The sequence below is a fragment of the Strongylocentrotus purpuratus genome, unplaced genomic scaffold, assembly GCF_000002235.5.
Source record: "Strongylocentrotus purpuratus isolate Spur 01 unplaced genomic scaffold, Spur_5.0 spur5_scaffold_3, whole genome shotgun sequence".
Taxonomy (NCBI): Eukaryota; Metazoa; Echinodermata; class Echinoidea; order Camarodonta; family Strongylocentrotidae; genus Strongylocentrotus; species Strongylocentrotus purpuratus.
In genome coordinates, this window is record NW_022145609.1 from 5,273,660 (window position 1) to 5,290,311 (window position 16,652).

The following is a 16,652-nucleotide window of genomic DNA, read 5'->3' on the forward strand; positions in this document are numbered from 1 at the left end:
GGTTCCCAATTATGAATTGACTATACTGTGATTATACTAAATATAATCAAGAATCATGTCTTTAAGACATTTAAAGGGAACCAAAACCTTCATACTAAGTTACTTTTATTGTAAAGTTTAAGATATTTGAAAAATATTTGTGAAAGTTTAAACAAAATCGGCCAAGGAATAAGGAAGTTAGAGCTTTTTGAAATGACTAGTCACTAGAGGGCGGTATTCAATTTTGATGACATCATCTGTGGACAACTCTCTATGCCTTTTGTACATAACATTTTCACAATTTTTTTGTTTTCTTTGTATTTATTTGTGTTCTTGATCCGACTTCATAACATGTGAAGTAGAATATCATTTTGCATTCTATATCTTGCTTTCAGGGGAGTAGATTATCTCAATCACAAGAAAGAAGGAAAAACATGAAATTTGATGCACAAAAGGCATGGAGAGTTGTCCACAGATGATGTCATCAAATTGAATACCGCCCTCTAGTGACTAGTCATTTAAAAAAGCTCTAACTTCCTTATTCCTTGCCCGATTTTGTACAAACTTTCACTGATATTTTTCAAATATCTTAAACTGTACAATAAAAGTAACTTAGTATGAAGGTTTTGGTTCCCTTTAAATGTCTTAAAGACATGATTCTTGAATTCGAAATGTAATGTCGTACATGTTTATGGACATAATGTATCACTATAGGAATGTGGATATCTGGCACAAATATGATATAACTACGCAGTTTTTGAACGAAATTCATAAATTTAGAGTACGTTCACAAAGCAGGGCAATGTGGCATCATAAGGGTGGTTATAACATGTTTTTTATTCGTACTTTATGACACTTACAAGTAACTCCTGTTACACCGATAGCATGAGACAGTTTTCCACAAGGATATGACACGTCATGATGGTTGCAGGCATATAAATACAGTTCATACATCGTGCATGTCTCAAGACCATTGAACTCTACTGATGAGTATGAAAAGTCATCATCCAAGTATTCCCTCCCAGCTGGTGTCCTACTTCTATCACCATCCTTGTAGATTCTTGGATAGTAGTACCAGAAGTCTCCATTCACATTACTACAGTTGAGAGGTTGCCAGGTGAATCCTAATCGTGTTGGAGACGTCCTTTCTGGATTAACCCTGACATTTGTAATGTTGGACGGTGCTAAAGTGAATCAGAAATATAAGAGATGGTTGGTCGGTACCTAGTCGGTTCAAACTTGACGTATTAGTCGCTTACGTAGTAAGGCTAGCGTGAAGGGTGAAGGGAATATATATGGCAACTTAACTGCACCATTCATAATCTAAACAGAGCAAAATTCTTAAAAATTATATTTTTATATCAATGCGTATGTTATATGCAGGGAATCTAATACAGATATTGACTAGTAGGGTGTGAAATATAATGATTTTGGACTACCGAGTTATATTTTCCCTAGGGGAAGCGTCATGGTGTAGTGGTTCTGACTGTGGTCTTTCAATCATAAGGTCGTGCTTTAGTTCGAATCCCTGGACGTTAATTTCCTTTAGCAAGAAATTCATCCACATTGTGCTGCACTCCGCCCAGGTGAAGTAAATGGGTACCTGGTAGGAATTTATTCCTCGAAACGCAGAGCGTGTGACAGCTGCGCTGTTAAAGCCAGTGTATTTATGCTGCATAATTGTAGGGCGCTGATGAAGTAAGTGTTAGGTGCTATATAAGTAAATGTAATTATCATTATATAAGTTCACAAAGCGCACAGCGCTTAGGGAGAAATGTGATAACGAGGGGAAATGCTTCCTTGCTGACCGGCAGGGGCGGATCTACGGGGGGTAAGGTGGTTTAACCCCCCCCCCCTTAAGCTGCCAAGTGAAAATTTGATGAGCAAAAAAAAAGACGCCATCATATTTCCAGACTTTTAATGGTCTCCATTGTGTAAGCAGATGCCAGGAAAACATCACTTACGGGGGCTCAAAAAAAAAAACAAACAAACAAAATCGCCTCGCCGCTATGCGACTCGTGGACGATGCCCCGCAGCTGTTCAAAATAGCCATTAAAAATCACCGGCTCGTCAACCCCCCCCCCCCCCCCCCATTTGCAAAAAGCTAGATCCGCCCCTGACCGGGAGTGAAATATGTTGATTAAAATTTTCGCAATCGATATCACGTGACAAGCTTTGGACCAATCACAACTCTGGTTCCCTAAAAAATATCCAATATTTACAATTACAACTCGGATAACTAAATATATCAACTTGTACATGTCTTTAAACTGTTATGGGAAAGGGTATTTTAATAATTGTTACATTATTCACCTCCAGGCCTGGTATTTGAATAGCTAATCGTGGGGACACTCTGCCCGGCACCATTCACAGCTGTAACGGAGATCTTGTATCGCGAGTAAGGCTCCAACCCCACTAGATTATTGTATTGTGTGACGTTGGTGTTAACTTCAAACTCTTTCTGGGTGGATTCTGGTGAAGAGCAGACAAGCTTCTGATAGAGACTGTAGCGTACGATATAGTAGTCAGCGGAGCATAGGCTAGATGACAGTGTCCAGCTGACTTTAATTTGTGTGGTTGAAGGTAACATCAGTAAGGCTTCTACACCTGCGGGTCCTGGAAATAAATGTGAAATATAACTAAACTTGCAATTTGCAAACTGAAAGAATATTTAAGAACAAATTGAAGACCGGTAAACGTACCAGTAATGATGCAATCTAGTCCATATTGGGCTACCATGTACTCCTGAAATTCCCTCGCATGACAGACCTGTGTTCTTTGATTCAATGACTATACATTTCACTCTTAGCGTTGTGATATAGTCTTTATGGTAAATTTTCTTTCATCCGTCAAGATAAGCGATATAAGGTATTGTGAATGTAATACAACCCAAGCGTTAATATTGTACAACTCAACGCACTAAACATACAATTAGAAAACAGATATTCTTACGTGTCAAAGACGTGCTCACTGAGAATATTTCTGAAGAGATCCCCAACTCGTCTTTGTTTCTAAACGCTGCGTTGATGTTATACGTAGAACAATCCTCAAGCTCTCCAATGTTAGCAGTACCCGCCGTTGTATTGAATGACAAGGTTCGAGGAAAGCCATTTTGACCATAGGTGCTAACATTGATTTTTAATCCAGAAAGGGCACTGCATCCCCATGATTCCTCTGTTATTACCTATTATCAATATAAATATGACAAACGGGAAGAATTCACCCATTTTACTAATTTGCAAATATTAAGTTCGCCATATTCACCGTCAAACCTAACATGTTCAATAAGGAGTAAACATGCGAAACGCTTTATCCAAACTAATTAACGTACGAAATGATACTTCGAGTGGACTTTTAGTAATGTGTACAATTGTGTATTTTAAATTGAGGTATTTGGGTCCGTTTATAAGCGCTCATACTGAACATTTAAACACTTTTTTTCTTCATTTAAGCAAATTTTAATTACTGAATTTAAGTAATTTAAACAGAAATGTATTCCTTTATAGTTGATAATAATAATAAAATGAAATGCAATGAAATCATTTTAGCTCACCTCCCAATCCAAAGTGATGGTTGTTTGACCTTTGTTTCTCACAGACAAAACAGGCGCCTCAGAAGGTGCTGAAAAGGGAATTACAAAAAAAATGAAGACTATTAAGTTGTTTTGGTTGTAATTGAGTTGGTGGTTAATACAACTAACAACATAATATTCACATTAGGTGAATAGTGTACTGTCTACAAATTATTTTGCTTTCAATGTGAATTCACTACGGTGAGTCCATATTTACCAGCCTCACATTTGAGAGCGGGAAATTTAAAAATAGAATTTTTTAAAGAATGCAATGCAATATATACGTCTTTGGGACGTCAAATGATCACTGTTTATGTCCTAATGGTCAGGAGAAGAAAAGCAATCATAATTTATAATTAACTATACTCTTACTTTTATCAGATTTATCATTAATTATGATAATATCGTGACTATATTTGCTATTATTAATAAATCTTCAGCTCGAGGAATAAAAATGGGCGGAACCTGTAAGGTAAATGCTTGGTTAAGTGCTTTTGTTTTCAACAACGGTAAAAAAAAAAATTACAACAGATAAATTAAACTCATTTAACTTACTTTAGCAACCAACAATTTTAAATGATATAAATTCCCTTAATCTCAATCTTCAGTTAGAAAGCGTTAATACTCCATCCTGACTGCGGCCGTCAAAATGATGTTGATGATCCACCCATTATTAGTTGTTATGATAATAGTCTACTGCTCTTACCAGTACACTTTGTCCAAGCTCTTTCTGCTGAGCTGTACATCCCCTCACCCGCTGGGCCCTCTCTCGAAGCAGTCACTCTGAAATCATACTCTGTGTCCCGTGTCAAATTAGTAATGGTGAAAGTTGTATCTCTGATGAGATCTCTTGAAGCCCTGGCTGTGTCATCCTGTCCGTGTGTGTTGTAGTAGACTCGATATCCAATCACTGGCCCATCACCACGATCATATGTCTCATTCCAAGGTGTCCATCGTATGGTGATCGAGTGAGATGTCATCTCTTGGACGAGTATGTGAGCTTGAACAAAGCTTGGAGGTTCTGATAGAACGTAAATTGAGTTTCAAAAACATTTGTATGAAGCCATCAAAATGTTAAGACTACATATTTAAAGCCCCACTGTACTACGTGTAGCTACTTGCTCCCTCTATATAGAAAACAATGCCTAATCGGTAACCGTTGGTCCCCGTGATCCTCTTTTTCTGATGTTAATTGAGAGCTGAGTTGATGAGATAGCCACCTGTCACATGGAAACCATTTAAAGACAGAAAAGGCAATATAAAAATGACAAATTGTGTTTATTATTTGTATTCATTGTTTGTGACGTACATGGAGATGTACAAAGCATCTTCAATTCCATTCGTATTAACAATGAATGTACTCAGGACGCTAAGCTCTTGTCAGTAAATCATAGCAAAAACAGGTATGCTGTTATAGTTCAGAATTACTTACCATAAACAGAAACAGCCAGATCTTTCGAGACACTATCCCCGTCCGGTCTGCGCAAAAGACAAGTGAAATTCAGGGGTACCTCACCCAGACTCACGATAACCTGGTACCGGGATGTCCTGGTTGATTCGCTGACATTGGTCCCCAGAAGGACAACCCCTTCATCTCCACCGGCTGCATGGGTGACACTGATGTTTTCAGACGTCGGTGGAGGCGATCCTGTCACGACACAAACCAATGTTATAGGTTCGCCATTGTTAACCTTGGTGTAGTTGAAGCTCGCTATGGCGTAAGAAGGAACAGGCTGAGGAGGGATGGTAGGGGTGGCAGGAGTGGTAGCACTAGTAGAAGCTTCAGTTGTAGCTTCAACAATGGGGATGGTTGAAGAAGTGAAACCAGAACTTGCCGATTTCGTACCAGGAATCGCTGAATATGCAGGTGAGGAGAAGAGAAAACATTGTTAAAATATCAGATTGTACGCCTCACGCACGTACGCACGCACATACCCCTTACCCACACAGGCTTATACATGTTTATATAACATAATCATAGAAATCTAGGTATTCTAATGGCAAGTAGGAATTTCGCAGGGCAGTTATATTTTTAGTTTCCATTTAGATCCCCTTTAAAAACGTTTCAATTTCTTTTTATCACAACAGAGATGGTAATGTGTCATATATATTTTTTACACAATTCATTCAGATATTTAGTGTTAAAGTGCAGCGTTTTTTTTTTGTAATGACGTAAAGTGTAATACACTTCACATTCCTGAATCTTAAACAGAGAGCTCAGTATAGATGCAGGGCCTCTGTTATTTAGACACTTATTCTTATCTATTTCTCCTTCTGTGCCTCAGAATGGAAGTCCTATAGATAGATGGCGCAATACAAATGCCAGATATTTTTACTATTATTATTATCATCATTATCAATATTATTATTATTATTTGTTGCTCGCAAATGTTCATTTATATGTTGTAACCGCTGAGGTTTTGTGCTTTATATCTTAACACGCTTTTATTCTTATGGTGGACTAGGAGCCCATGTGAGCTTACGTGTATCATCGTCAACCTCCTGAATGGGGGAACGTCGAACTGTAAAAGAATGTTAGGAAAAACATTAATAAACAGGGTTAAAATTTACAACTTTGGGAAAAACAATAACTGTTAAAAATGTGATGCTTTTAAAATAGAGCTTTTAACTAGAGAGCACGTACTTCAGAATAGTATAGAAGTACTTCCAGTTTGTCTAACAATTGATGTGCGGAAATCTTAATCTAAATACTAAATATCCGGCTCTCAAAGGTTCACCTACAAGTGTAGTTACGATTAAATATCAAGACATGAGAGCAGACTATTTGATCGTATTTAAGCAAAATAATTCAACCCATTAGCAACATTCCTAACGAGGCGATAATTTGTTTTCAAGTACTGTTGTGCAAAACAATCTCTATCTATCAACTAGAACACTTCGATTGCATTGCCAATAACATACATAATAATTCACAAGACAATAAGATGGTTCTTTATAAAAATCTAAATGACGTACTGAATGGTTATAGTTGAATTTAAGAGAAACTGCTAATAATGATATGTGACCTTTGACCAACCTATGTTCATGTTTTATATCAATGACAAAACTAACTTAGATCGAGATTAAAGTCTGCATGGATTGGAAAACGAATTCCATTGTTCAACTCAGCATAATAGACAATAACAGAGAATGCGTGTCAAATGATAGTTAACTGCAAATCTAGCCATGAATTAGCTTAAACTAGTAATCTGTTTAATCAAAAAACTTTTCCCCCTGGTTCTTGTTGTCTTTTGCCACTTGCTTTGACAAGCGCAAGAAATAATGAAGGACGGAATGGATTTCGGCTCTTTTATCGTGATGTGTTTATTTTGTGATAATAATGTATATTACAAATAAAAACGACCTTTCTATGAAAACTGACTGTTACAAACAAAATGTCACCTTGACAGTTGACACCAGTCCAGCCTTCTTGACACGCATTCCCATCCATGCATTCTCCTGTATCCTTGGTACAGATGTTAAGTGGAGAGCAGTGGCACTCTTGCAAACAATTGGCTCCATACGTTCCTGGGTTACATTCTTAAAAGAATCATGGGGATTGATAAAGTAATAGAAGACAAGGAACAGCATTATGAAGTAGGCTTATGCGCTTTTTAACCATCAATATTTCACATTGAGGGGCAGGCCGAAGAACCCAAGATACATCGAAGTAATTGTTGCCTTGATATCCAATTTTGAAAATGAATTCAAACAAATCCTAAATAAGTGGGTCAATGAGGTAGTGTAAGTTTTGAATGTTTGGTAAATTGGGTTTTACTACTTCAGTTTTTTTTTCTTCAATTAGCTCCCGACCACAGGTGCATTAGAACGTCTTTTATTGTTTTAAAATTGATCTGTCTAATGATAAATCTATAAAGCTCGATTACATTTATTTTTAAATCATCTGTTAAATTCCAGTACACTGTCTAATGAATTACCCAATACGGAGGTTTCTATATATGTATAATTATGTAGATCATACTTTATATATCAATTTGATCCAAGGAGAACTGCTTCGAAGGATTTAAATTGAATTATTATAGTTTATAGTACATTGGTTTTAAAGCAGAGAAAGTGGTACATGCATGTTGTTTTAGTAATGCAACATTTTGCCCTAACTTGATTTGGCTAGGAAATTGCTTACGTTGGACAAATTTGTGTAGCTCTTAGCGGGAAGTGGGATGGGGAAGCATCACCCTTTTCGGTATTCCTTTCTTCTGATCGAGCACAACTTGTAAGTGCTACGTACTTGCACATTAATGGTTAGATTAATACGGAAAAGAGTCCATGGTTTTCCAACTCTACCTCAAATAGGGAATACATGTACAACAAAAATGACTATTAAAAAACGCAATAATGTTTCGCTTGTTTATTTGTGTGCGTCTTTTCGAAACACGGATGAAAGAATTAATGTCCCTCGGAAAAGAATATAATTATTTGTGTTCATCTATGTGATGACAAAATAATGAAAAAGATTAAACACCTTCACCTTCAACCCAAGCACCACTTGTTAAAAGATAACAAAACTGATATTTTGAGTGGCAGAGTATATTCCACTTTGGAATCTCTTTCATCCTCAAAGAGGTTTCTACTTCATTGTGATATTATGTTACCATGTTTCTTGATACGCACTCATAACGTTATTCTCGAATACTCTATTCAAGATATACTTAGGCCTATTTTAAGTTCAGGTTTCAAAAGATATAAGAAATATCAGATTAAATCGTGAGGAAATGCCATAATCAAGGTCCCTCTTAGTCTTAACGCCTTAATATGTACTTGACAAGAAGACTAATTGTCCTTTGAAAAGCACTTCTATGTAAACGAATACCTGTTCTCATCACATGAGTTGAAAGGTCACACATGGAGCAACCTTTCTTTCAGTCTTGAGAATCAAATGGTTTAACCCATTCAATACTACAAATATAAATATGCCTTCTTCGTCACTCATGTCTTTCTTATTCAGTTTTTGTCGGGGCTAATAATGAAAGCAATGTCAAGGTTGATTTGTTTTCTTTCATCTCTTTTCTCGTTACCTTCACTTACGCAAAAGAATATCAAATATGTCAAGTGTTGGAGAGTAAAAGCCCCGTCCATGAAAAATAAATTATTTGCTCGAATAGACATGTGAAGAACTGTTGAAAAATACATATACATGTAAATTGATGACTAATCCGTTTTTAAACGAATGTGTTTTATACATTTTTCTTTCAAGATGATGTATTTTGGAGGTCTCAGGTAGTTAAAATATTCGCTTATGAACGATTCCAGAATTTGATTCACATGACTCAAAGTACCTGTTGTACAATTGATTCCCATTAATCCTGCTGCACAGGTGCATCCAAAGGGGTCTGGTAGGCAGAAGAGTTTACCACGACATCCTGGACTGTGATCATCTCCTGAGGAATCACAAGAAAAGCTGCCATCCTGCCCAAACCGGTTGCTGCCCAGGACTTAGGATGAATGAAGAGATAATGATACAACTGCTTTCATTATAGAGTTTCTAGTATTATTCTATCGACATTGAGTTGATTTGATTCTGATTCAAGTGATAGCTTTATTGAAAAGAGTTTTAGGTATTGAACGATCAAAATGTACGAACTTGCCGATGAAACAATGCTGTTTTCTTAACCAAGGGTTTCATCGATTGAATCTGATTAATGAAAGATGATGTTGTTATGTTCATCACTATGCATTCGAAGAGTATTACAGATTGAACCTTATTTCAAGCATGTATTTTACATGAAATCATTGTTTTCATTCACATCAAACAAATATTGAGCTGAATCCAAGACAAAAAAAAATAGTTTGGCATGTGTTGAAATAAAATGTGTAAACTAAAAAAAAATATTCACTCAACATTTCGCTTCGGAAGCTTGGTGTCTAGGTATATGGGTAGTCAGGGTGTGTGTGTGTGGGGGGGGGGCGTAAATTCATCCACTTTGAAAAAAAGGTCATCCATGGAACTTAAACTCTTTATGAGTGTGTTCGTGTGTGTCTGTGTGTATGTGTGTGTTTGTAAATATGTGACTCTTTGCTTGTTGTGTCCGTCTGTGCCATCCCCCCCCCCTCGCCCCCAAATTGTTCAACAAGTATGTCTACGCCAGTGTCTCGAAGTGCAGAGGACCCATAGAAATGTAAAACCTACCGTGTTCACATGTTGTCCCGTTGAAACCAGGAGGACATACACACTCTCCTGAGTCTACATCACACTTGCCTCCATTGAGACACCCAGTACAGGTATGTTCACATTCAGATCCCCAACGATGAGCTGGGCATTCTGGTTTAAGTAAACAGTTTTAGTATTTCAAAGTGGATAAGAATCCAGCAGCAAACAATATCAGAAGTAGATAACCGGTATGCCAATATGCATTGACATGCCTGCATTCTAACTTTCTATCTATACATCCCCCCTAACACAATAAAAAGATTATCATTGTCAATATTCAATTTTCATTTCACTGATATTTTGCTGGCAACAATAATATAGAATTATAGACAATTTCAACGATGTTTGAATATAAAGATGCTTTAGATACATGTACGGATAGTAAGCTGTCAACTTACTGACGACATGAAGAAGGAATATTGCATTTCCTGCATCCCATCGTTTTCCAGCTTTATAACACTTATATACCCCAGCTTGGTTTAGCCTCACGTTCGCCAAGGTAAGACTTTGCTTTCTTCTGCTGTCCGGTACAACATTTCCATTAAACCGCCACCGGAAGTCATCTGTATTGGTGACAACATCGAGTGTAACATCTTCCCCCTCATGGACAGTCAACGTTGTCTGTTCAGGCAAGATTATCGCTGTAAAGTGAATGGGAGTAATATGCCAGTACAAAAAATGTTAATGAAGTGCAAAAGCAGCTTTGGGGAAAATTTCTTCTGAAAAAAAGTTATTAATTGTATGGGAAAATTCTGAAAGTCAGTGAAAGATTGATCTGTATAGGACTACCAATTTGTAAGCATATGAATGGGGTCTTTTATACATATGCAGATATACGCTCGCTCGAGTATTATTTCAAATGTATGTATAGGCTTACATGTACATTTGGCGATTATTTAAGTCAATCACTATATTGAAGATGTCGTATTCTAGTAATAAAGTCACTAAAGTACATGGTACGGATTCGAATCTCTGTTACGGCAATACTTTCCTTTTGCAAGAGATTAATCTACATTAGCCACTCTCCCCACTATGAAACAAATGGGTATTAAACCGGATCGGTGAGAATAAATCCTTCAACGCTTCTGGGCCTTACCTTGGTTGCCCGGCTGAAGTGGGGGGGGGGGTATGATTGCAGGGCATCGGGAAGAACAATATTACAATTAACAAGGCTACCCTAAAACATGGGAGACCCTATTTCATGAAGTCAGGAAATGAGGAAAAATTCTCAGAAAATGCATCTCGTGTTCATTTTAAAAGTTCAAAGGTCTTCTTAAAACTATTTCCAGTTTTAGAGAATGTGTTTCCTTTAGACTGGTGCTACTAGTTTCATGTTTCAAAATAATAGGGAACGTCCACAGGTAAATAAATCTGGTCCCTGTGTTAATTTTTTTCTGGAAAAGGTGGCCCTCAGTTGGCTGCGCATGCTGATATTATGTTCCAAGAAACTGAAATAACGTACAAGCATTATCCATCAATTAACACCAACGAGATATATACAAGACCGACTGCAGACCCAGTAAACAAGTTACATTAGGCTACGGTCAGAATCTCCCTGTTTTTCCATGGTCTTCCCGAATTTCCATGAGCTGAAAATCGTTCGTACGGCGTTCGTAGCAGTTCGTAATGGCATTTGTGACCGAGGCTTACTTCCGGTGGCCCAAAACTGGACAGATTTCACAAATATTTATACTCACCATTGTGCATCAAGACAACAGTTGAAGAAGTATGTGTGGTTCCTTCAAATTCGAAAGCTGCCTGGAATGCTCCTGATGCCTTGGTTTGATTGGACTGTTCGAATATTAGCTTTCTTATACGTGGATCTTCATTTACCTCGACGATATAGTCTGGTAGACTTGCAGTATCAACGGTCCGGATAATTCGATCGAACGTGATATCGTCTCTGATGCTCGCATCTTTCTGTCCTAGGTAGGCGCCGATATATTGATCACGTGTGTTGGAAGGATCCAGGAAGGGGTGATTGGTCACTAATGTCAGGTCTACGATGTATCCTAGAAAAACATAACAATATTCAATAATAGATTTAATAGTATGCACATCTCAGTGGACTACATAGACTATAATTTAGGCTTCCGGTCCTGAATGAGGGGAGTCATCTTTAATAGCATTCGCCATAGCGCCTAAGCTAAATGTGAAATTACCTAGGAGCTAGTCTGAATATGTCATTAAAATGCTCACAGAAATATTCTTTAACCCACAGATGACGTATTAGAGTTTAGTATATGAAAAATAAAGACATCCCCCCAACCAAAAACAAAATTATATATATATATATTTTAAATAGTGAAACTATGCTTCGACCAGGGGTTCTTAAGGGGCCGTCAAATATTAAAAACGGACCCCGCCCGACTTCTCTGCGAGCTCAAAAGGGCATTTTTGCCAGAAATACGGCCAGTGTCTGCTCGATCACTGCGGGCTCCACCGCGTTTTTAGGGGTCGGCCGACAATCGCAAGGCACCGAAACCTGCTCCTTATTTAGCGATTGCCCAATGGCGAATGTTAAGGTCGCAGAGCTCGTAAATAGGTCGCGCGTACATCGCTCGGGCATCGGCAAATAGACGATCGATATTCGGGCGGGATTATTAAGGTCGGCAGAGCGTCGCGGCCACCCGTCCGCAATAGCTCCCTCCGAAACTTGAACGTCCCCTTTCCGTATCCCGCCAGCGACTTGTGCAAAGTCGGGCGTGCTTCCAGCACGCTCCATGATGGTAACGGGCCGCCGTCGGGCGGCTTTACGGCGGCTTTACGGACTCCGGCCAGGCTCCTCCTGTCAACTTTGGATTTTTGCCCCTGGGGTATACACTGTTGGTCATAAAGGTGGAATAATTAATTTCATCCCAATTTCTGGAATGATTTTGACAATGATTTATTCCTAATTGCTCTAAATAATAGTATACATTCTCAGATTGTATTGAGTAATAATTTGCGAGTGTTTGTTTTGCGTGACTGCTGAAGTATGTGTGTGATACTGTGCGAATCAGATAGGAGACCTACGTCACTGGCGTACCTATGGGGGGGGCAGGGGGGGCAGAGTGCCCCCCCCCCTGACGGGCTCCAGGGGAAAAAAAGAAAAAGGGGAAAGAAAAGAAAAGAAAGGGAAAGGAAAGAAAAAGAAAAAAGGAAAAGGAAAGAAAAAAGGAAAGAAAGAGAAAAAAGGAAAAAAAGGAAAGAAAAAAGGAAGAAGAAGAGAAAAGGAAGAAAAAGGGAAAAAAAAAGGAAAGGAATAAAAATGGGAAAAAAAATAAAGAACATGGCTGTAAGCACCAGGGGGGGGGGGCAGTTGACCCCAGATATTTTGAAATCGTACAGTTTTTTTCCTGAAAATGTAGTGTAGGCCTATACCAAATCCTTCAATTCTACTTTTGAAAATGCAAAAGTACCCTCATGACCAGTTCGGTCGCTCGAACTCCCTTCACTCCTTTTGCTTTTGAGATTCTTCGAAAACTTTTAATGCATCTTTCCCCCTTCCCCCATCAGAAAAATATTCCGCATACGGCCCTGAAAAATTAAAACAAATGAAAATAGGAAAATATAAGTGATATAACTAATTTGAAACTCTTCGCTGGCGCGAACTGCTTGCTAGCCTATTTTGTATTAAATGTTTTCACTTCCTCGTCCCCCTGAAAAAAGAAAAGGATTAGTATTGCCTAGAATACAATTGTGCCTGCCCCGACCTGCAACCATGGCAACAATAACACACAATATATGTACCAAATGTTACTAGAAGAGACTAATTCATTTTTCTCGCTCGCTACACTCGCTCGCGAATGAAATGAATAGACATTGCTTTGGAAACAATTGTGCCCACCCTTGACCTGCAACAATATCATTAAAAATGGAAGAGTTTTTCGCCCTCTCGCCAAAAAGGAATTGAATCGCGTTAAACGCGATTGCGTCCATCCTGACCTGCACCAATAAAAACAAGTTTATTTATTAATTTCTATTAAAAGAGAATTTATTTTTTTGCTTGCTCGCTATGCTCGCTCGCCAAAATGGAATTGACACCGCTAACGTGCCCGCCCCAACCTGCAACAACCAGTTAATAATTATGAACGAAACGTTATTCAAAGAAGTTTTGGTGTGCTCGTGCTCGCCAAAACGGAATGAACATCACCTTAGACATGATTGTGTAAGCCCTGCCCTGCAACAAAAAAATCTGAAATTTATGAACCAATTATCATTACAAAAATTTTGCTCGCTCGCTACGCTCGCTCGCCAAAATAGAAATAACAAAGCTTTTAATAATCACGTCCCTGACATGGAACAATTAAACCAAGTTTATATACCATATTTTCCCTATAAAGAGAAGTGATCTTTTTTTGCACGCTCGCTACGCTCGCTCGCCAAAATAGAATTAACACCGCTTTTAATAATCACGTCCCTGACATGGAACAATGAACCCAAGTTTTATGTACCATATTTTCCCTATAAAAGGAAAGTGATTTTTTTTTTCGCTCGCTACGCTCGCTAGCTCGTGGAATTATGTACCCACCACTAACCTGCTACAATATCATTAAAAAGAGAAATGTAGGGGGTTGCCTGCCCGCCAAAATGGGATTGACATTGCCTTAAACACGGTTGTGCCCGCCCCCTACCTGCAACAATGAAACAAATTTTATATAGCAATTCATTGAGAGAAAGATGTATTTTCGCTCGCTAGCTAAAATAGGTATAAAATCACCCTAAACACAATATTGTTCCCGCGCCCTGCATGGGACAATTATTATTGAACCAAGTTTAAGTGGCAATTATTAAAAAAGAAGTGATTTTTTTCTTGCTCGCTACACTAGTTTGCAAAAAAATGAAATTAACGTCGCTAACAAGTGAATGTTCCCACCCCCAACTTGCAACAATACCAGTTTATATACCAAACGTTACTTAAAGATTTTTTTTTTTTGCTCGCTCGCTCGCTCGCCAGAAGTGAAAATTAGCATCGCCTTTTTTGTTTGTTTCGGTCGCTTGCCCCTCCTGACGGAGTACCCCAGGTACGCCACTGACCTACGTCCTTAAGTCATAACGGACAGTAATGAGGATTAATGCCTCACAAAATGGCACTAATATAGCTGATCGACACGGTTTTTATTCTGGGGCGTCACAGTAACAAAACCATTTTTTAGCCACTGAATCATGACTGTACGCAGTGGGGGCTAGGGTACGTCGCCGCCCTCACAAATACCCCAAAACAAAGAAAATGCAATAAATTATCAATAATTCATTACAATTTCCCCCGGTCCCCAACAGGACAAATTCCACTGTAGGGCAATGCATAATGGTTCAAGGCATGCCCACATAGAGGATTTTTTTTGTTGGGGGTCGGGGCAAAATGCAATTATTCCTAGATTTTCTCTCTTTGAGACACTCTTCTTACAAACTTTCCGCGGACAAATACCCTTTCCAATAATTTGGGGCTTTTACCATTCAACGCTTTGTAAACAAGCAAAAGTATCTCACATGCCATACTATGCCTCATTGGCAACCAATGTGGCCTTACTATTAAAAACATGTGTAATAGTGGAACATTTCGTGGAATCGGATAAAAGTCTTGTACATGCATTCTGAACGTGCTGTAACCTGATTATTTGTAAATATGGCAAGCCAAACCATAATCCATTACAATAATCAAGCCTACTGCTATTGAATGCATGGACAAGGCTTTCAGTGTTTTCCGGTCTTAATATCGACAAATGTGACGGACATTGCATAAAATAAACACTGTGGAAGGCAGATTTGCATGTGTTGGATATGTACTTCTTTATGTTTAAACGAGAATCAAGCCATAAATAAACCCTACCTAACAACGCGCAATGCATGCAATTTTGCATACTGTCATACAATTATTGAGGTGCATGAATAATAGTTGGAGCGCCTTAAGCATCATGCATGGTCAGAATGCAGCACGTTCAGAATGCATGTACAAGACAGGGCCTTATGGAAGACCAGTTTTTAATCTGAATGAGATACCCTGTATAAATATGTGAAATAAATAAATATGTCCGCTATATAAATATAAATTATTATTATTATTATTATTATTATTATCTATCGAGGGAATACAAAGAGATATATTTGAAAACATTATGAAAATGGCTCATTGAGAGAAGCGACCTTCGTCTGCATTACCCTGTGTTATAAGAGACGCTTCGGACTTGTACAATTTCACAACGGTATACTGGTGTGATCTCAATTAATTACTGACACCGATTTTATGTCCTCGAATTGCCAAACAGTTAAAATGTAATCAGAAATGTTGATATTTCTTTTCAAAAGAAATGTCACAAACCTGACTCTTAATGACTTTCACACCCTTAACTTTGGTATACAAACATCACATTGGTTCGAGCTATAAGTTTTGAGCTTTTAACATTCAAAAGTTTCTAAGCTTATTATTTCTTATTTTTTGCCTCACCTAGGCTAGTATAAAGTAACGTTACGCAACAAATATCCGGATACATATACTGAAATATGTATGGACTTACATTGACTTTAAAAAGAGAAATTTGTTATTTTTTTGTTTTGTGTGTGTCTTTTCCTTACTTTTACAGCGTAGCTTATTTTATTTCTCTTATTCAAGTATATTTTTTGAATGAATGGAGGTTATTTATAAGGCACATTGTTTCGTAAAGATAATAATGTGTATTTATTTACTTACCATTACTTGTAGCAGCTATGTAGAACAATACAAGTATGAGTCCAGAAAATGATTTTCTCCAACTTAGTAAAGACGCCATAATACGCAGGTGAACACACTAGTAAATAGATAAAACAAATTTGTCAGTGATTAGTCGAGCCCTTTGCTCTATAGATACACCATTCCAAATCCTTAAGGAATTCTCTGTAATGGAGTGTGTTCGATACTAGTCTTTTGACAAGGCCTCGTGACTCTGCCTATTTTCCACCCCAATCAGCGGTCGC

General features: G+C 38.0%; 1 protein-coding gene across 1 annotated transcript; it reads right to left on the reverse strand.

Moving 5' to 3' along the window:
• Positions 1–31: 31 nt before the first annotated feature.
• Positions 32–16,488, reverse strand: LOC105441658 (angiopoietin-1 receptor-like). Its single transcript, XM_030996649.1, has 14 exons — positions 16,390–16,488; positions 11,417–11,731; positions 10,118–10,360; positions 9,699–9,830; positions 8,848–9,003; positions 6,953–7,090; positions 6,034–6,072; positions 4,983–5,405; positions 4,257–4,571; positions 3,533–3,600; positions 2,932–3,163; positions 2,293–2,595; positions 840–1,163; positions 32–36 (listed from the first exon to the last, which is right to left on the reverse strand). Exons 1-14 carry the CDS (start codon positions 16,466–16,468, stop codon positions 32–34), a joined length of 2,772 nt encoding a protein of 923 aa, XP_030852509.1. The 5' UTR covers positions 16,469–16,488.
• Positions 16,489–16,652: the final 164 nt, after the last annotated feature.